Source organism: Perna viridis, chromosome 8 (assembly GCF_037379345.1).
Source record: "Perna viridis isolate PV_CMFRI_1.1 ecotype Kerala chromosome 8, ASM3737934v1, whole genome shotgun sequence".
Classification (NCBI taxonomy): Eukaryota; Metazoa; Mollusca; class Bivalvia; order Mytilida; family Mytilidae; genus Perna; species Perna viridis.
Window position 1 is genome coordinate 26,499,018 of NC_142452.1, and position 23,038 is coordinate 26,522,055.

The 23,038-nt window shown below is 35.6% G+C and overlaps 1 protein-coding gene across 2 annotated transcripts; it reads left to right on the forward strand.

Annotated features, from left to right (window-relative positions):
* The first annotated feature begins 8 nt into the window (after positions 1 to 8).
* On the forward strand, positions 9 to 15,953 carry LOC148610024 (uncharacterized). Of its 2 annotated transcripts, none has more exons than XM_088541902.1 (4): positions 9 to 87; positions 9,855 to 10,096; positions 12,968 to 13,108; positions 14,934 to 15,953. In XM_088541902.1, the coding sequence occupies exons 1-4, from the start codon at positions 72 to 74 to the stop codon at positions 15,090 to 15,092; spliced, it is 558 nt and encodes a 185-aa protein (XP_088398028.1). In that variant the 5' UTR covers positions 9 to 71; the 3' UTR covers positions 15,093 to 15,953. The 2 variants fall into 2 exon arrangements, with proteins under 2 accessions (XP_088398028.1, XP_088398027.1); XM_088541901.1 differs by lacking the exon at positions 9 to 87 and adding an exon at positions 6,164 to 6,404.
* Positions 15,954 to 23,038: the final 7,085 nt, after the last annotated feature.

Genomic DNA, 23,038 nt, shown 5'->3' on the forward strand with positions numbered 1-23,038 from the left:
ATCATGACGTCACCAACAGGTTTAAAATAACGTTCTGACGTAAACCTAACTATCTCTATTTTCCTTGGATAATGAGAATGGCGCATGGTAAGTTTTATTTTCGAGTTAAAGACAAAACATTCAAGCATCTATTTGACATGGGCTGAATGATGAGCACTAACAATTTAATTTTACATATGACACCATATAGTATTATCAATAGACCTTTTTCCAAGCTCCATGCAGAGGCAGACGTTCATTTCCTCTCTTACTAACTGCTACAGACAGAACTTTCGAAATTTTCGTACATTATTCAAATAAAACTCGTTTGATTGATTGATTGATTGATTGTTGGGGTTTAACGTCCAAGCAGCAATATTTCAGCTATATTCAGAGAATGAACATGAAATGGATGATAAAATGAACATGAAATGAAAAAAAGGAATGGGACATAAGGATAATAGGGTCGAAAAATTTTGATTGCCAATAGAAAAAGGGAGGGATGGGTAAGGTTGGGCAATTTAGCCTCCTGTGGCGGAGCGCAAAGGTTTCTACTCCTATCGAATGTATCGAATACCACAGCAGGGTTCTTTAACGTGCGAGGAACGTGACATCTTTCCCAACACGGTGCACCACTATGGTTTGCGGTAAGGTTTTCCGTTATAGCCTGACAATCCCAGCATGTAATACGCCAGAGGTACCCCATTACACCAGCTGGGGCACACATCCCAGTTGCTCTGTGAACAGAGCGCCTAACCCCCGGCTAGGTTTCTGGGCACTATTTAGTCAGAAAATCATATACCCCGACTTTGCAAGATTTTCGCACTTCTAAGCGGACTGGCTGCAGTGTCTAGCGCGAGTCCGGCATGTCAGAAGCATTTCCGGAGCTTGACTATTTTCATATTTTACTTTGAATTTCGAGCAAAGGTAAGTAATTCTCCTACCCTACAGACAGGTTAACTGTCTGATTGGAACAAGGGACAGCAGTATACTTCAAATTCAAATATTTGACCTGTTTGAACTGCGGTAACTACTTGGATAATTTATTTGAAACCGTTTAGCTACTTACTGAAATGAAAAAAAAGTTTCCAAGACAATTATCTACTGTTCTTCCTTTTCCTAATGAGACCGTTGACTAGATTGTAGTGTGTTTGTTTACAGCTACGCCCCTTTGAAAACAAAACAAAACACTTGCTAAATTGGCATTCCGTTAAATAGGAAAAAGGAATACTGGTAGTCAGAAATTAATGCGATGCTTATGTTATTTTAAGAAATGCAACTCAGTATCGTGATAGTTTAACTTTATATTTTAATTTTTTTTATCATATTAATGAATGTGGCATTCTCCTCATGAGTAGGGCAAGTGTCATCTGCCTTTGGTAAGTTACCAGAAAAATCAAACGACCTTCTATTACATGTATATGGTGTTAAAAATCTGTTGTCCTTTTCATAAAAAATCGTAAGTGTAAAATTAGTCATAAGTTATGACATCACAATACTTTGATTTACTATGACGTCATAACTTGCGACTAATTCTAAACTTACGATTTTTTGTGAAAAGGACCACAGGGTTTTAACGCCGTGCGCCGTGTTTAGTCATCAACAAGAAAACAAAGTTGTGAAATGTCGTGTGCTCTTAGTAATCGCCGTTTACATGTTCGCATTAAAATTCTATTTGGCGAAGGGCCCATTCAGAATTTTTATTTCACTATTGAAGTAAGGGCAGGCAATTATATTTATCAGAGGGGTGGGACTGGTACGAAATAATTTACCAATGTAAAAACATTACATGTCCCATAGTTTGAAAAAAAAACATATTTCCCATGTAAAATATCATTCAAAGCAGATATCGATATCATTTTATAATTAAGGTCTTTCCCTGTCAGGGAAAACCTTACCACTATTCGTATCACCATTATTATCATTATTTAATTCCGCTACATTTTGAATTTGTCGCTTCAAGAGAAATCAAGTTGAGTTGTACACCAAATAAATCTGTGTAGTTTCAGAGGGTACAGAATTACCCTGCTGAGAAAATTGTTTGTTTGTTGGGGTTTAACATCCGAGCAGCAATATTTCAGCTATATTCAGACGATGAACATGAAATTGATAATAAAATGAACATGAAATGATGATAAAATGAAAAAAGGGATGGGACACAAGGATAATTGGGTCGACACATTTTGATTGCCACTGGAAATAGGGAGAGGTGGCTAGGGTCGGGTAATTTAGCCTCCTGTGGCGGAGCCCTATGGTTCCTACTCCGGGAGAATACCACAGTAGGGTTCTTTAACGTGCGAGGAACGTGGCATCTTTCCCAACACGGTGCACCACTATGGTTTGCGGTCAGGTTTTCCGTATTATAGCCTGACAACCCCAGCATGTAACACGCCAGGGGTACCCCATTCCACTAACTGGGGCACACATCCCAGTTGCTCTGTGGGCAGAGCGCCCTAGCCCCCGGCTAGAGTTCTAAGCATTATTTAGTCGGCTTTTACGACAAGCTTAGCGCTGCCGCAGGCCTATTCTTTTAACATCCGGACCTACACGTGGCCCCTGCTAAGAAAACACATGTGTGGTTACAGAGTTATTTCCCTTTCTTAAAAAAATAAAACTTCGCTCTTCTCCTCCTAGGTTTTAATAAATAGATCAAAACATTTTTGTTATCATTATTTGTAACACTTTTGTGGTTTGAGTGCTAGAATTTTAGAAAAGTATGATTTGTGTAAAAAGAGTTGTAGACCTTTGAAATTTAACTTGAAACAGGAAGTTGATAACCGGAAGTGTTTTTAAGATTAAACTAACACCAAATGAAAGTACATACAAAAATAAGTCAGAATATATTAACTTTACAGGTGAAAAATTAAAGTAAATGGTCTTAACTTGAGTTTGAAAAATCACCCTTTTTTCCTTCTGCATATATCTTGAAAACGATAGGAGATAAAGAAAAACAATCATTACTAAAATGTTCAAACTGCAATGCTCTAAAACTTAAGACCACAAAAGAAAGTCAAAGGTCAAGGTCATTTGAAAAATTCACAAAAACTGTATATCGGAATAGCGGAAAGGTTTTACCTCATTTTCTGTAATATGGTACAAGATAGACAACTCTAATTTATTCTAGTCTCTTTCTTAGCTCACTCCGTACTTATACACTTGGAAAATAACGATTTTCCTGAAACCGCTGAAAAAAAACCGATTCGCAACATTTTTCGAAAATTCGAAAATCATATGTTCGGTAAACATAACAACACCAAAATATCGTATGAAAATCCAATTTGAGTTTTATTTGGCTTTAAATTATCAAGGTCTTTCCCTGTCAAGGGAAAACCTTACTAGTGTTCGTATAACTATTATTATCATTTTTTTTATTCCGTCACATTTTGCCTTTGTCGTTTCAAGAGAAATCAAGTTGAGTTGTACACCAAAGGAACCTGCGTAGCTTCAGAAGGTACAGAATTACCCTGCTAAGAAAACAAATGTGTCGTTAGAGAGTTATTTCCCTTTCTTCAAAAATAACACTTCGCTCTTCTCCTCCTAGGTTTTAATAAATAGAGGTAAAAAATTGTCAAGTCCAAAAAGGTATGAACATTCTGTCATGAGTTATGGCCACTATCCACTTCCTGGAGTTTGTCTCAGATTTGGATATCAAATTAGAACTCGTGAACAAAACTGTAATGAAATAAGGTGTTGTATTTGCGTAATTTCTTTTAGAAATTTTATGGCATATTTGTTGAAATTGCTTATCAATAACTGAGCTTTTTTTAAATTTTAACTTATATAGAAAACCTGTCAATCGATATTAGGTTTTGTATTAATTTGAAATTGCTGTGGTGCGTTTATTATTTCTGGTAAATGTTATACACCTCGATCCATCTTAGTTTTCTATATAAACGTAAAACATTAGAATTTTAGTATGCAACTAATTACTAATACTTTCCATTTTATGACGGTTTGGCTTCGTGGAATGTTTGTCATTCTTTTATTCATTATTTCTTTCCCTTGAAAATAATTCCGCGTATCGACATTAATGATTTGGTTTATATTTGACACAAGAATACATATTACGAATTCACCAATTTACTAATATGCTGCGAATTTCATTTTTTATGATATCATTATAATTGAACGGTTAATTTGTTAAGATCTGGTTTTTCCATTAATTTTCCTTTCATTAGAAAAGCGGCAGAAGAGTTAAATAAGTTTTTTTTCATAATGTGGAAAGTTACAATAGGAAACTATTGGTTATTGGGGTTTAACGCCCGGGCAGCAATATTTCAACTATATTCAGGCGATGAACATGAAGTGGATGATAAAATGAACATAAAATGAGGATGATGATGATGAAATGAAAAATGGGATGGGACACAAGGATAATATGGTTGACAAATTTTGATTGCCACAAGATAAAAGGCAGGATGGTCAGGATCGGGCAATTTAGCCTCCTATGGCGGAGAGCAAACGTTCCTACTCATATCGAGCACCACAGCAGGATTCTTTAACGTGCGAGGAACGTGGCATCTTTCCCAACACGGTGCACCACAATGGTTTGCGGTCAGGTATTCCATATTATAGCCTGACAACCCCAGCATGTCACCCCAAGGGCACACCATTCCACCACCTCGGGCACACAATCCAATTGCTCTGTGGACAGAGCGCCCTAGCCCCTGGCTAGGATTCTGAGCACTATTTAGCACAATGGGGTCGACACATTTTGATTGCCACTGGAAATAGGGAGAGGTGGGTATGGTCGGGCAATTTAGCCTCCTGTGGCGGAGCCCTATGGTTCCTACTCCGGGAGAATACCACAGTAGGGTTCTTTAAAGTGCGAGGAACGTGGCATCTTTCCCAACACGGTGCACCACTATGGTTTGCGGTCAGGTGTTCCGTATTATAGCCTGACAACCCCAGCATGTAACACGCCAGGGGTACCCCATTCCACCAACTGGGGCACACATCCCAGTTGCTCTGTGGGCAGAGCGCCCTAGCCCCCGGCTAAGGTTCTGAGCACTATGTAGTCGGTTTTTACGACAAGCTTAGCGCTGCTGCAGGCCTATTCTTTTGACACCCGGACCTGCACGGGGCAATAATAATAATAATAATAATAATTAATAACATTTACGTTTTATTGTTGATCTTGAACTTCATAAGTGGTACTGAAAATTTTCCTGTTTAAAGTTCTACATATAGAATTGTCTTGAACTTGATAATCGGAAATGCAAATTCTACTGTCATTAAAATAGTACGTAAAACAGGCGATCCTGTACTTTTTTTTTTTTTTTTAGTTTGATTTTTTGGTTTTGTTTTGTTTTTTATCATGATAAATCTCCACATTCATGTTCACTAAATGGAACTTAAAGCAATTTTAGTAAGAACAACATGTGTACACGTAAAAGATGTACTCTTCATATTTTGATTGAAGTTTTACACAGCTGGACGTGTCAGTTACGACGTCAAAAAGAAGGAATACTTGGTTCAGAGTTTCAAATAGAAAATGTGTTTTTCTTTCTTTCTTATTATTCTATCTTATTTTACATTTCACTCTAAAGTTGGATACTTCTTACTCTGAAAAACACTGGGATTTAGTTTTATTCATGAGAAAGACCTTAGCAATTGTTTTGCAACAAGTTGTTTTGAACTTTTTGGCAAACACGTTCTCGACCATGCAATCAAAAACGGCTGTAAGCATGAAGAATCTTATGATTAGAATTCTACATTTATATACAGAGGAAATAGCATGACGTGTACGCAAATACAATTAAAAAGTGTTGTCCAATACTTATTTCATCTAAAAGAAATACTTGTCCCATATTTTCCATGAAGAGAAAAAATCTTCGCCCGTGCCTGGCCTAAATCATTAATAATAACATGGATATTTTTACAGAAATATCATGACATTTTAATAATATTTCTTAATGGTGGGCAACCTGCCTCTCGCTATGTCTTGTTGGAAAAATAACGAGATTTGTATAATAACAAGTAACAGATAAATCACGTGACATCGATCAATTGATGCGACCTATAATAATCCCAACACCTACTTAACTGGCTATGAACTCATTAAATCGTTTTAAAAGTATTATATATACTGAATATAAATATAGAGATTAAATCTAGGAATGTCCATTTCCTCACCGCTCGTGCTAGAATGTACTGAAACTTTATATTAAATAAAATATTTCGCAATAAAGACCCTGTGAATCATCTGAAAAGTTGTGTATACCATCTGCTACGTATACACACTAAAGATATAGTTCACGGTTACATATAAAAAATCGCAGCAGCGTTCATTAACTTGGAGTTTTTTGCGCTTGTGCCAAATTTATATAGGAAAACCCGAATACATAGCAGAAGTTGCACCGTCTATGATAACTATAATATCTTAAGTGCGGATTATTAAGACACAATGTCGGATAAAAGTCAAGGTAAGGCATTGCGAACGGTAAACTTGAAGGAAAAGAGGGGTAAAAATAAACGATTGAAAGGGGATATCTAACAATATCATTTTTAAAGATTTCAAGACTTCTTTCCGCGCATGTTTTGTAAACACTCTACATTCTAAAGTTCTATTCTCCATTTTGCAGTATCATCAGTTATGTATAATTTATAAAGATAATTAAAGAATGTAAATTATACTAGGCTTGGCGTTCAAACTAGATTTTATTTATATGTATAAAAGTACACCAGGCTTGTTATATTATGATAATATGCAGGTGTAAGGTAAAGGCTCCATGTACATGTACCCCGAACTAAGCTACATAAGTACACATGTACTTAACTAACCGAAATAAATGTTTTATTGACGTTGTTTAGGTTCAAGGTTCATGTGAAACAGAAATCTATGAAATTTTAAAGAATTTTTATATCCTTTGATACAGTGAAACCTGTCATACCCGACCTTCTGTTGAACAGAAGAATTTGTCCGCTTAATACAGTGGTTCATGAATCGATTTATGCAAGTTTCAAAAACATGTAAACTGGTCCGAAAATACTTCAAAGAAGTGCCTGGTGTAGACAGGTCATTTGTTTATTCAGGGTCCGGTTTATGTAAGTGTCAGTGAAATATATGATGAATCGGTGTCACGTGTGTAATGTGTATTGATAGTATCGATCGTTTTTATAAGAGTAATCAAGGGAACCAAGGTTATAGCGGTAATCAAAAGAATGTAATCCAGGGACAAAGACTAGACATGGAAAACAGACACACACAACAAAGAACATAAAGTAACTAAAATCATACATACAAAGTAACAAAAGTAAATGAGCAACTCGGACTCCACTAAAACTGGGAGCATAGACCAGGACCCCCGGTAGTGTAAGCGTCCTCTGCTTTTCTAGAAACACCCGCCGAGTTGTTCATAAAAAGTCAAGTCCGGGGTAGACATACGAGGAAAGGAAAACTATGACCCGTTGAATAAATCAGTTTTCATGGTGCTGATGGATACACCATAACGATCCACGAGTTCATGATGACGACCATAAAACTTCTGTAGTGATGACATATCCTCAACAACAAATCAATTGAACACAAAATAGAGAAAAAAACTGGTTAATTATTACACGACGTCAGATATGAAATGGCTGTATTAACAGATTCAGATGCGTATTACATTAATTCATTCATTTTTTTATGTAAGGATAAGTTTGATAAGATGTTATACGAATATGTTAAAAAGTCATGTTAAGAATAAGTAAACACGGTACAGTCTTTTTATAACCTTCAAATGTCGACTAAGAACGATTTAATTAAGTGCATTAAATGTCAGGATTTGAAATAAAAGTGTCAATTACAGCATTATTGATAATTATTAGATGATATTATTAGCACATTTTGTATTCGATGTCGACTTCTTTATAAAACTGAGTCCAAGGATAAAGGGTCATGAGCACAAACAAAAAACGAAAGAATAAAAATAAAATGTGAAGAAATGAATAATGTGTGAAAACTATGTGTTTAAAATTTGATCTTTGTGTCCATAAATATTGATACTTAAAACAAGTCTTTATGTTTTTTTTATTTCTCTATTCTCTGGCAACCATTTTTAAATACCATCATGATATTCATGTTGGTTGATATGTCCAGCTATCTAGACTCTAAATGCTGTTGTTGTTTGTTTGTTTGTTTGTTTGTTGTTGTTTTTTTAGAAAAGGTATTTGTTTGCAAGATTCTGAATTAATTACAATCTTTACATGAGGGAAAAGGTCAAACAATAAGAATAAACAAGAAAACTCTATAAATTGAATATTTATATGCCACTACATTTACATATTGATTAACAGTTGAAAATCTTGAAATTGGTTTCTAACACCCCCAGCAGCACATTCCTCTGGAACAAAGATTCTAAAACTTGTGTTTTGTTGTATGCGTTAGATCAAGATGAAGGACAAATATTTCGTTTGTTTTTTTGCGTTTTCTGTTAGTTGATATTTCCATAGAAAACTCAAATATGTATATAAAGGGCGCTGACCTATATATTGCATGTAGAATTCAATGTTCAGGGAAGGGTATGAAAAAAAATATATATGTAATCGGTTTGTCTATCGAACTGCGAATATGTTTATGGTACATGTATAACTTTATTTTGAAAATCAGGAAGTGATGCTTAATACGTTTTTGTCCACGGCACAAGGCAAACATGGTCGTAGATTTACTAGGTGTCTGTGTGTCCGTCCATCACAACTTGTATGTTCTTTTCACGCTTACATTCCTCTACGGATTGTGATGAAGTTTATTTCAACAGGCAGAAAAAAACATCCTCGGTTTTGTTTTCTTTGATTTTAATTGGCAATGGGCACGTCTTAACTAATCAAATCAATCGTTACCAAAGGAAGATTTCTACACTTAATTAAAAGCGACTAGATTATCCCAAATTCGTAACAATTTAAAAATAATGCCAACGGAAACGTTGCTTCTACGTCGCCTCATGTTGGCTCTCTTTGTGGAGATATAATTTGACTAATATCGGGGATAAATTTATTACATAACGTTCATATCCGTAGGGCCCCGTGCAGGTCCGGGTGTTAAAAGAATAGGCCTGCAGCAGCGCTAAGCTTGTCGTATAAGGCGACTAAATAGTGCTCAGAAACCTAGCCGGGGGCTAGGCGTTCTGCCCACAGAGTAACTGGGATGTGTGCCCCAGGTGGTGGAATGGGGTACCCCTGGCGTGTTGCATGCTGGGGTTGTCAGGCTATAATACGGAAAACCTGACCGCAAACCATAGTGGTGCACCGTGTTTGGGAAAGATGCCACGTTCCTCGCACGTTAAAGAACCCTGCTGTGGTATTCGATAGGAGTAGGAACCTTTGCGCTCCGCCACAGGAGGCTAAATTGCCCAACCTTACCCACCCCCTCTTTTTCCAGTGGCAATCAAAATTTGTCGACCCTATTATCCTTGTGGCCCATCCTTTTTTTTTTCATTTCATGTTCATTTTATCATCCACTTCATGTTCATCGTCTGAATATAGCTGAAATATTGCTGCTCGGACGTTAAACCCCAACAAACAAACAAACATCATATCCGTAGGTATTGAGATTTGTTACCCACTCAGTTCCTAGTATGTACCATTTTGTTTGGCTATGGCCCAGGTCGTACTATGGTACCTCAAGTATAACAAATATCTCAATATCTATACAAATATGAATGTAAGTAACTTATAGTATTCACGGTTAGTATTATGAGTTTAATCACTCTTGGGAATTGAAATTTCTTTTAAAATTGGAACACTTTCATACCAAATTATACTTTTTCATCAATATATGTTGGGGATTGGCGGAGAAACATATCAATTTTGCACGGGAGAATAATATATACTCAAATACGATACCTTCATATATATTATTTTTACTTAGAATTAACTGTTTTAACGAATTTCAGAAGCAAACCAGCCTCCATCGTATGACCATATTACACAACCTTACCAACAGGGAGGGTCCTACCCTCCACAGGAATATGGGCCACCACCACAGGGATATGGACCCCCACCACAAGGCAATTTTCCTCAACAAGGTTATGGTTCGCCACCTCATGGATACGCTCAGCCGTATGGTTATCAACCATCCCATCAAGTCACAGATCAATATGGAAAACAGGTTCCTTATGGTGGAAACCAAGTCGTTGTAAATATATCCATTTATTTACGTATTTAAATTTATCTTTTACTTTAATTGTTCGGTACATTGTACCAGTTAAAGAGCATTTAAATGTTAAAAGTTCTATTGATTAATTTATTTAATGTGGGGTTTAACGCCCGAGCAGCAATATTTCAGCTATAAATAGGCGATGAACATAAAATGGGTGATATAATGAACATGAAAATAAATGAAAAATGGGATGGGATACAAGGATAATGGGGTCGACAAGTTTCGATTGCCACTGGAAATAGGTTTCTACTCTAGGAGAATACCATAGTAGGATTATTTAACGTGCGAGGAACGTGGCATCTTTCCCAACACGATGCACCACAATGGTTTGCGGTCAGGTTTTTCGTATTACAGCCTGACAACCCCAGCATGTAACACGCCCGGGGTACCCCATTCCACCAACTGGGGCACACAACCCAGTTGCTCTGTGTACAGAGCGCTCTAGCCCCCGGCTAGGGTTCTGATCACTAATTAGTCGCCTTTTACGACAAGCTTAGCGCTGCTGCAGGCCTATTCTTTTGACACCCGGACCTGCACGGGGCTTAAAATCTAAGATAACCTTTAATTTTAAATTTGTCCACTGACCCTAGATGTACAAAATGCTAAATGATCCATCAAAAGCAATCAGAAAATGTGGTATGTCATATAATTATGATTAATCCCCATGATACTACAGGCTATTAGTTCGTTTTGGGAAATACAGATCGTTTTATGGCTTTTCAATATATTGATTATTATCAGTAACTCTTTATTTTCCCTTACTGGAGTGGCTTCATATTGACCCGGTGACCTTTTCCTACACAAAGTATTACATTCGTCCGTTTTATTCCCATTTGTATCTAGTTATTGGAATTCAATAATGTATTCCATCGTTTCTTAGAACATTCACTAACGAAATAGCTATAAACAATAAAAATACCAATTACGACTGGTGTTCTGGGATCACTGATTAGCATACATGCAACTAGTTCGATGACTAGAAGTTCAAACGGCCTGTCATGGTATCCAAACAAAACAAAAGTTAGATACATATATATAATGTTTTACAAAAATGTTACACCAATTTTGGCTCATGCAGTTTGATAAAATTCAATATGACATAATTTCAAGTCTGATCGTAGAAAATCTGTAACAACCTTAGATAACATAGAAAGGTAAAGAGGATTCTGTCGTGTTATGAAAATAAATGCGGACCAATGCTCCTCACGTCCTCCCGCTTTCTGAAAAAAAAATGTTGAATGGAAAGTGACGGTTTGCGCCACCCATTGGTCAGTCAGTGCACTTTTCTGCTCTTATGTCGTCGCCAAGGAAGATTTGACGGTGGCAAATATCCGTTTATGTCTCCGTTAACGAGTCGACTGTAATATCAATCTGCCACCATCAAATACACAGTTGACGCGTCCAAATACAATGATATCCTAAATCAGCGGAAACGAGATTGGCCAGTAAGTTGGAATATTCAACTGACCCAGAGATCGGCTGCGCTGTTTTATTCTTCTGTTTATTTTCACATTTGGCCTTGCAAATCTCATTTACGGTTAAAGCTTTTCATTTTAAAGTTTTTTTTTCTTCTTTTACTGCTGATGTAAAAAGACGTTGAACATTTGACTAGTTTTCGTATAATAACTTTTAGCCCATCCCTGTCCCAATGTACTAATTTTATAGGTAATTTGATTACTAGTTACAGTGTTATTCGTACTTTATTTTGTACTAAAAATCTGATATTATCCAGGTTCTTTTATTTGATCTATGTGCTTTTGTAGTTTGGCTTTTGTCTTGCAAAAAAGAAAATCATCTGTATCGTGTTTCACACATATACATGTATGTGGCTTTCACACGCGTTTCCATATCTATCGCGTTTCACATATGCAGCTTTCAGCACCCGTTTTCATTTGTATCGCGTTTCACATATGCAGCCTTAGCACCTGATTTCATTTGTATCATGTTTCACATATGCAGCCTCAGCACCCGTTTCCATTTGTATCGCGTTTCACACTAATCGGAACTGCTCAACTTAAATTCTCGTCACACGGAAGAAAAAATTCTGATGTACTATACATGCTATAGGCGTATTAAAAGTTGTCAAAATTTTAGATTGGTTGATTTATTTACCATTACTTTTATCTTAACTCCTTTCTTCACACCAAATTCGTATAATAAGTAGTATTCTTTTTCTATTGATATCTAACTAAAATCCTTAGCGCCACCTCTTTGATCTATGTAACACTATAATTAATATTCCAGCGAATACTCTTTTCTGCATCCGATATTTATTTTTTAGTTTAAAAGCAAATGTGGCCGTGTTCACACGAGCAACCCCTGCCAAGTTGTTTTTTGCACGGTATTTCCGTTCTTATTTCAGTCGGGTCTATTTTGCTGTATTTATGAGTCATTCCCTTCAATCATCCAGTTTACTTTTCATGCAGATGACTTCTTATGCCAGTACATCCGATTTGGTGTTTCATGGTTGTGAAAAAGCACGATTTAATTGAAAAAGCTCGAGTGTTCCGCAAAGATAATCCGAAATTAAAGTATTGTCAGATCCTACATGTGGTGACTGAGGACACATGTGTGTCAAAGTTAAAATTGAATGATTTTTAGTCATATAATCTTATTATTAATTTCTCAATGTAAAATGTATTACAATTCGACCTTGCACGAGATGCGACCTCAAATTAACAAAAATGAGCAAATAATAGTCAGGATCTTTCCTTTTTATAATTTTTGGATCCGCCACTACTAGACTTTATTTAGCCGCAGTGATTTCTAGGCTACTATAGGTTACATGTTTTAGGTTGACACACATTGAATATTACTGAATAAAAAATGTGTGCCTTATAATTCTAGGTCCAGCAACAGCCAGTAGCGACAAATATGGTAGTCATGACACCACAGGAAAGGCATACAAATTGGATTGTGCCAGCTGTACTGGTTTGCTTGTGTTGCTTTTGGCCAACTGGGATTTTTGCAATTATCTTTGCAAATAACGTATGTATATCTATCAACGCAAGTAAGGGTACATGTTAACTTACAATATCGGACAATTTGCCCAATTATTTTCTCACACTGTTTAACGGAAAACATCGATGGTATCATTAACACTCGGTGGATATAGCCAAGCTAGTCGGAAAGGACACATTTTGCTCTTCTTATTCGCTTGTTTCTATTGTTGAATTTTGATTATTAAACGTACATGTACATTGTTTGATTTATCTCTAACAAACGGTATTAAATAAATACGTACCGAAGACATTTTTTTTTATAATTTCATTGTACGCGTATTTTTTGAATATTTCTTTGAAATCTTTGTTGAATGTTATGCGATTTGAAAGCGGAGAAAAGGAGCTTTCTGGCGAATTTAATTGCTCTCTAGGTTTGCAGATAAGAAATACTAAAATATGACAACAACAATTCAACGCTTTGTGTTAACGGAGACATAGAAGTTCGGCTCAAAATAAAATTGAAACCGAAAAACGGAAGTTTTTGAGAAAAAGTGGAAATTGCATTTCAGATTCCTTTCCATTAAATAGTAATCGAACGATCCGTTCTTAACTTAATAGAGAATTATGAAAACCAACTATTTATTTTGCTTTTTAATTGACTTTTCTGACAACACACGTCTTTTTTAAAGTTATGTATTATACTTTATGAATCCGCATATTCTCTCATTATGAGATTAAAGAGCTATTTTCGGTGTTTCATGCATGTATGAACGGATCTCGGAGCTCTAAAACTCAATCAACGGCCGAAGGCCGTTCATGTACTGTTTTGGAGTGGAGAAATCCGTTCATACATGCATGAACGACCGAAAATAGCTGTTTAATCCTTATAATTCTACCTCGACATTTGGGAATTATTTTTTTAAATGTGTTGAACCGGTAAATGTATTTATAGAATCTAGTCCTAGTACAATTTAATTATAGGGCGAATTTACTTGTAGTTAGATTTTATGCATTAATAATTTTCTTTCCCCGAGCAAAAATTACTCTCTGTAAACAAACTGTACCGGTTAAATCATGTGGATATAATAAACTATTCTTATATTTTGCCGTTAAAAGTCGTTGCCACATTCCTTCGAACTACACGACCGCCATATTGGTTTCAAGTTAACTTGCGTTCATGTATGTATGAACGATCTGGTGAAGTTCATGCAAGTATGAACTTCATGGCAAAGACGTTCTCGACCAATCAAAAACGGCCATTTCCTACTTGCGGAGCTCGGGATACAGCCATATTTTATTCTGTTTTTGCAGAGTTACCTCTCGTAAGAGCAGGTATAATTTCGAAGTCTCTCTAATCGATGTTCGGATTCGGGTGCAGAAAAAAGAGGTAACTCGAATGAAAATGGAATCCCCAGCAGACAAACACAACGGTGTTTCTAAAATTTACAGGGTGTTTCATTTTGTTGGTAGGTTACATAAGGATGATTTTCATTTGTATCCCGGGTCAAGAAAATTTATGGCAGGGTCAGTAGAACGAGAAATTCCCTTTTGACTTCCGAGATTTTCTAAAGTATCGTCGATATCGAATGGAAAACCTTACGTGTTCCGAATAGATACCTGTTCCAAAGGGAGATAAATATTGACAAAATGTTGGTTCGCAAGTCGGGAATAAGCATGAAGAATCTTATGATTAGAATTATCTATGAATAAAGAATAACCGTATGTGATAACGTCATTTTGTAAAAAAGTATTGTGAATCGAGCATGCACTTTTATGTCATCCAACGTTAACCCTGCTATATGGTCTTAAACATTGAAGGTTGGCCAGTGTGACTTTGACTTTTAATTTAATTTATTAATGATATATTGTAGGCAAATACCGCAGCAGCTTCTGGTAACATGCGATTGGCAGAGGACAAATCAAGGACGGCCAGAAACCTTGTGATTGTGTCTGTAGTATTAGGTGTAATATGTATTGCTATATTCACGGCCTACAAACTTACTGCTAAATCTAGCAATTACTATTACTGAATATATATTTTTAGGGAACAATCATTTGAACTTTAGTAGAATGCAAATATAATATTTCAGGTAAAATGCCGGAATAGAATACATGTTTTTTGTAACGCGAGCTATAAGTCAAACTAACCGTGATAAAGTTAAAATCAGGAGAGAAAGTTGACGACTGAAAAGAAATTTCCTGCATAATAAATTTGATCGTAGCCATGTCTTCTGTTTTCTAATAAAATAATGTTATACTTAATACACAATCTTAAATCTGATTGGGTAATGGGTAATGGGTAATGAGTTATTTAATCTAATCCCTGAACATCCTTACTTGCCCCGTCCCCACTGAACATTGATTGGTTGATCGATATATCACACCAACGTCAACGATATATCACATGATATATCACCCTCCTGTAGGATATATCACCCCGACGACACGATATATTGCACTCTCGTATTCAGTATAATATAACACATACTGCCTGTAGTAGATGGTGTTACGCTTCGTATCAACCTCTACTATAGGCTGTATGTGTATAGTAACAAATGGTTGTTCTCTACTTAGTGTAAAAAAATGCAATTGTCGTACATTCATATAGAAGCATTATATTTCCATCTATCCATATCTTTATAAATGTACATATACTTTTGACTTTCGTACACAAGAAAGGGGTTTGTGTGCTGTTGGTGTGATATGTTTTATATACAGCCAGACACTATGCAGTGAGTAACAACAGAGGGTGTGCAGATAACTATATACAACACTGTTGTGACGTGCTATTGTCATTTCGTTGTCATAAATTTAGTTACATATTTACTTTTGTAATATCATTTATCTTATTTATAAGATACTTGCTCTACTTATTAAATAGTTTTCTTTTTTTGATTTTTTTGCAATTAGACAAAAAGCAGACATAAATACACCTCAAAGTAAACAAATACGGTAATAGTCTGTCTACATCGATAGGGTCTGTGGACTCGGACAATTTGTTTACATCGGTTTGGTCAGAGGATTTAGACTTGGATTTGGTTATATCGAAAGGGTAAGTGAACTCGGACTTTGGTTATATCGAAAGGGTCTGAGGTCTCAAGACTGGTTATATCGATAGGGTAAGTGAACTCGGACTTTGGTTATATCGTTAGGGTAAGTGAACTCAGACTTTGGTTATATCGATAGGGTAAGTGAACTCGGACTTTGGTTATATCGTTAGGGTAAGTGAACTCAGACTTTGGTTATATCGATAGGGTAAGTGAACTCGGACTTTGGTTATATCGTTAGGGTAAGTGAGCTCGGACTTTGTTTATATTAATAGCGTCAGTGAACTCGGACTTTACTATTCACTTGAGTGTTATTGACAGTCATACACCATCAGAGCCCGGAAGCATTTTTTGGAACGCTTTAATGACCATCTCTTCTCAACATATTTGTATCCACCCCTGGACTTTGTAACTTCATGACCGTGAAACAATTGCAGTCGTATTAACACCGTTAATGTGCTACACAACAAAATGAATGCTGAGGAAAATTTGGAAGGTTATGGCTTGACAAGTTTAGAAATAAGAGCAAAAATGGCACTCCGATTCTTGTCAAATTATTATTTTGTGTCATACGTTTAATTGCAATTTAAATTCAGAGCAGTATATGTATCAAGCTTGAGAAGTTTGTCCATTCTTAGTCCAATTATTCAGTGATCGACATTTATGGCCATATCAAGCTGCACCCTGCGAGGCATTCCTGTCAATCTTTCCGTCTGTATGTATCATCACTTAAATAGACTTTTGTATGGCAAGAAACAATTTGCAGTTGCATAAATTTATCGTGGTGGCATCGTTCTCGGTTGTACATATCTGATTTCTGGACAATGAGTACATGGATCTACATGTATGTTTTTGTACCACAAGACCCATTTCACATAATTTATGACTGCGTTGACTGTAGGTGTTATAACCCTGACCGTTCAGGAGTAACTATGGTTAAAACGGTACCAGACATTATTATAAGTACTTAAGAATTGTATTCAACAATGCATACTACCTGGTGCACTTATAGCATGACGAATTTAATCTTTTCTTTAAAAAAAAATGTTTTTAGTGGATTCATTCAGTCATTGACTGACCACAATTACACCGTTAGCATGCAATGGTTAATTGCGACCTAGTCCAAAACAGACGAAGAAGTGTTACACTAAAGGTACGAGGACACAATTAATTTCGTAGTGCATTTCAACAGACCCATCTTGTCATATAAAAAAAATTCCACCGCTTCAAACTCATTCAAACTTCACCAATATGTAAACATGTGTAAAAGCAGATTTGTATAAGAGTGCCGGAAAAATTCACCATCATTTTTTATTTTTAGCAACTTTGCTTCGGGGACCCCGTAGATATGAAAAGTGACCACTGCCAAATGTCCTAAATTTTGACCTTCATTCATAGGACCAAATCACAACTACCACATAAAATAACAGATTGAAAAAAAATCCCTTGTAAATTTGATCCTTGCTCTACATTTCTGCAGTTAATACTAAGCAATAAAGTTTATGACAGGCAAAGAAAAGATATCAGGAAGAAACACATTAAAAAAAGGAACTACATTCGTCAAGGGGAATTAATTGTGATCTCGTACCTAAATTGTTGACTCAGCTTGATGAACAGATCGTTAACCTAAAACAAAACTCAGCGTATGATGCTTTCCTCGGAAACAATTAACATAATGGCGTACAACAAGAAAAATTACTCCACATCAAATAATGACAAGTATAATTTATGATATACTCGTACCGCTGTGACATCTATGGCAACACCTACACAAAGTACAGCGCCCTAGACACTCGGCCAGCTAGGCTATATAAAAATATAGTTTTCGCTGGCCGGGTCATTCCTCCTCGTAGGATTAATCTAGGGCTGTGACTTAGTACACGATGTATGGTAGTACAGGACAGTTCATTTTAGATGAATACGTTTTTTTTTCTGGAGTTCAAAGAAAGATAACTTTTAATGATTAAATAGTTGGTTACAGCAACAACAATATTGTCGTTGTTTCTAGTTAAGTAAAATAAATACTTGTTTCAATTATAAAAGACTACACAGTGACGTATAAAGTTTAAAATTTGATATCCAAATAAAATGATTTTAGGATTTACCTACGAGGGTCGGAACTATTTGTACTCAATTGACTTAAACTTTATTCATAAAGCCCCGTTCTGCTGTTATATGTCGCTGATGTCTCGACCTTTAACACATGACGTGCGTTAACACATGCAAAAAAAAAAGCCAGTGGAAGTTTGGAACTAAGTACTACTGGATCTATTTTGGTATGTAAATCCTCACCATATGAACCGAATTGTTTATCTTGTCATATTTTTTTCCCTTTCCTCTTTCGTATACTCTGGACGCGACATTTTATATATAAGCAATTTGGTGGGATTTCCAGAAAAGCAGAGGACGCATACCCTATTGGTCACTTGTCCATGATACCAGTTTTCAGGGAAGTCCAGGTTTCTCATTGATTTTTGTTTCTTTGTTCGTGTTCGGGTTATTTTGTGTGTTCGTCCATATCCCATGTCTGGTCTTTATCCTAGGAATATATTTGTTTGATTTCTGATTGGTTCGCCTGATTACTACATTGAACTGTCTAAAGACTAAAATAACAAAATTGTGTTATTTTACACATTATATTTTCACCCATTAATACGGGCTAAAATATGTATGAAAACCATGGCCTATTATTCATTTATTTAGTGTGTCTTACTAGAGAGTAAACAAAACATACAATACAACCTTCATAAAACAAACCCAATTGTCTAGACAAATGCAAAGTTATAAAAAAGGCTAATAAATCAAGTTAGTTTATTACATCAGATTACAAAACGTGTTTAAAAGGTGACATGCTCAGCCTTTAAAAATATATAACGTACGGTAAGCAAAAGCGACAATATAGACAAAAGGAACAAAGCCACACTTAGCCAAATTGATTGTTTCTTTATTTCTAAGTTATTTCGAATAATTGGGCAGTGGTGTTTAAGAAACGTCTGTATCAATACTTTCAGTGGGTGATATTATAATCTGGTTCCCTGTTCAATATCATAAGCGACCCTAGGATCGCTAGAATAGGTTACAATAGTGCAATTATGCTTCATCGGTATTCAGCCAGATCTTTACCCCAACATGCAGCCCAGTGGAAAATACAGAAACGTTCACGATTGGTGGATAATAAAAAAGATATTTTCATGAAAAAATTGTACGAACAGTAAGGAACCAAAAGTATCGAATTTGAAAGCTAGCAGCCCATATATATGTATTTTATGGAGCACTTAAGGCTTAGGGTGACTACTAAAAACATACGCCGCATGACATGGTGGTTTTTATTTTAAAATTTAAAAGCTATATGGGTGTATTTTAGTAACATTGCGTTAATTTAGAGAAATTTCACCCGTATCTATTTTTAGATTTAAGCGTAAGTGAGGACCCCCCCCCCTCATTACGGAAATTGCATTGTGAATAATTGCGCTCTTGTATCCAATATAGACTTGTTAACTGATAAGACTATAGACTGATAACAAAATGGACGCCGAAGTAAAGTTCAAGAAATTTAGAAACTTTTGTTAACAACTTACCAATTGAATTGAACGAATTACTTAGTTTTCCAATCACTGAGGACGAAATAGTTAAAATTAAAAATATTTGGAATCTAAAAAATGGCGAAGCATTTGTAGTTGATGATATTCTTAATGAATATCTTAAAAACACTATTTTGGAGCTAATACCTGTATACTTAAAGATTTTTAATTTAGTACTCGATGCAGGTATTGTACCAAAATTTGGGTCACAAGAAATTATTGTACCTATTTATAAGAACAATATAAGAATAAATATTTGGTATCGGATCCAAATAACAATAGAGGAATTACACTAAATTCATGCTTAGGGAAAACCTTCTCATCCATTTTGAATGAAAGACTTACTAAGTTTTCTGATGAGATTGAGCTCTTATATCAATCACAGACTGGATTTCGAAAGGGTTATTCTACTGTTGACAACATTTTTGTGTTACAATCCCTTTTAGCTATATATTATTCAAAAGGTATAACTATTTTGCACATTTGTTGACTTTAAAAAAGCATTTGACACCGTTTGGAGAGATGGTCTGTGGCTAAAACTTCAAGAATCCAATGTAACAGGAAAAATATTTTCAGTTATTTTCAATATGGATCAGAATATTAAGTCTTGAGATGAAGTTCACATATTCTGCCAGTGAATTAATCCAACGGTTATGTATTTACGATCTCGTTACATCCCAGAAGAATACTCAAAGCAACCGTATGCGAGTAAATTTGGTGAGTTATTGTCTATCTGTAATGTTCGATTATTCAAAAGAGTGTGTGCTTCATTACGAAAAATTGCTAATATAAGAGTGAATGTGTTAAAATATAAATGTTATTCTGTATGTATTCATATATTTAATGATATTGTCTGTGTATTTGTCATATTTACATGTATGTACATTTGTTTTTTTTTTGTTGTCCTCTTGTACACCTACTGTGTCTGAGGCTATCAATAAATCTTGTCTTATTAAATCCTGTCTTAAATGGTCATGATGACGGATGATATAGCTACAGAGAGAGAGAATCGGACTGTTTTACTCATTATCGCGTATAAGGAAATCTAAGAAATGTCTCTCATTGTTCAATATCAAATTCATCTGTTTATTTATTACTTATGGATTAGCCTCTGTCCCGCTGATACTTCTTTTAAGCATAGTTCTTTTTGATCATCAGCTAAATCGGGAACTAAATACAGAAGCAAGTACCGGGATAAAGAGGAAAAATATATCAAGTTATACTCTGTCTGTTCCAGACTTCCCAATAAAAACTGAAATTTTCTACTACATAATTGCTGGCGTTGAACCTAATCCTGGACCCTCGTCTACACCCAGTTGTAGCACAGAACCATTAAATACAAGCTCCACCAGCTTAAACCGAAATTATTCGCAAATCCTGAAGAATTCTGTATTTTTTCTTCACTTGAACGTGCAAAGCATAAAACCAAAACTTAAGCAAATATCAATTGAATATAACGACTTCAATATACTCTCATTTACGGAAAGCCGATTAAAACATATTGTACCTAATAATGAAATATCGATAACAGGATACCAACTATTCCGCAAAGATAGACTAGTTCGTTTGGGTGGGGATGTTGTTGTGTATGTAAGATCCAATATCGACGCCCCGTGCAGGTCCGGGTGTCAAAAGAATAGGCCTGCAGCAGCGCTAAGCTTGTCGTAAAAGGCGATTAAATAGTGCTCAGAACCTTAGCCGGACGGGGGCTAGGGCGCTCTGCCCACAGAGCAACTGGGTTGTGTGCCCCAGGAGGTGGAATGGGGTAACCCTGGTGTGTTACATGCTGGGGTTGTCAGGCTATAATACGGAAAACCTGACCGCAAACCATAGTGGTGCACCGTGTTGGGAAAGATGCCACGTTCCTCGCACGTTAAAGAACCCTACTGTGGTATTCTCCCGGAGTAGGGCTAAATTTCCCGACCCTACCTCTCCCTATTTCCAGTGGCAATCAAAATTTGTCGACCCAATTATCCTTGTGTCCCATCCCTTTTTTCATTTCATCATCATTTTATGTTCATTTTATCATCCATTTCATGTTCATCGTCTGAATATAGCTGAAATATTGCTGCCCGGACGTTAAACCCCAACAAATAAACAAACAAATCTAATATCGACAGTATCTGGCGTCCCAACCATTGCGTTGGTCAATTAGAATGCTTATGTTTAGAAATAAAACTTAAAAAGAAAATCGTGTTAAACGGTACATTTTATGTTCCACCAAATAGTAACAATAATACATGGGATGAAGTCTCCGATTCTTTAGAATTAGCCCTGAATATTGATAAAGACATTACTGTAACAGATAATTTTATTTATTAGTCAACTATCTAATTCTCCAAACAGTAAAATTAAAGATCTTCAAATGTTTAGCCTTCAGCAGTTAATCAATGAACCTACCCATTTTACTGAACACTCATCATCCCTTATTGACTTGTCATGCTAAACAATCCAATCAACCTGTTGATCACTGATGTACGTCCACATCTCTTAGATCAAGTTCGCTTCCATTTACCCATTCTTGGACTATTAAATCTCCTGAAATCTAACCCCTAAAAGAAAAATCTATCTATATGAACAAGCAGTTTATAACGTACTGAGAGATCGTTTCGCTATAGTAGACTGGGACTCCCTATTTGTAAATATAAGTGTTTTCAATAATGAGGAGAAGCAGGCCTATGGAGAGTGGTGAAGTTAGTTCTAAATTTAACATTTCATCGAATTAAACTTATTTTCTTGGGTAATATTGCTTGCTCATGCTTAAAAGTTCCCATTGCATTACTGTATTGGAAAGATAGTTAAATAAAAATTCTTGCAATGACCACTGAAATAAATTTTCAATGAATCATGACAATTTTTTATCCCATTTTCAAACATTTTCAAAGAAAAAATGAATTTAAAAATGGTCGAAAATCAGGTAAAAATTTTAGTTTGTATCTAATTGTCTTCTTAGCAATACTTGATATTATAATGATAGAGTTCGTACTTGCCTCCTAGTTCAATCACAGAAATAAATACTTAATAATTACTTAATAATCATCTTATTCCATATTTTCCACTGATCTTGTTAGGATTGATGGAAACCGTTTTTTCATTTTGTGGTTTTGCCTTAAGTGAAGTTATATAGTGCATAATCATATATGTGATGTTTGAATTGAACAAAGCAGAAGTAAAAAAGTTTAAAACACATATTTATTATTCTATAAAGATTATTGTAGTGTTGTAGAATTTATAAATAGAAATATGATGGTCTTGAATTAATGATAAAATCAAATAAATATACAAATTTAAACTTCTTGTTTTGTTAAAAAAAAATTGCATTTTCAAACTCATTTTTCAAAGCTCAAG

Excerpts from the sequence above, each read along its gene's own strand:
- LOC148610024 (XM_088541901.1), top strand. Across the intron at positions 10,097-12,967 it reads ATGGTGGAAACCAAGTCGTT|GTCCAGCAACAGCCAGTAGC; the intron begins GTAAATATATCC and ends TTATAATTCTAG. Across the intron at positions 13,109-14,933 it reads CAATTATCTTTGCAAATAAC|GCAAATACCGCAGCAGCTTC; the intron begins GTATGTATATCT and ends GATATATTGTAG.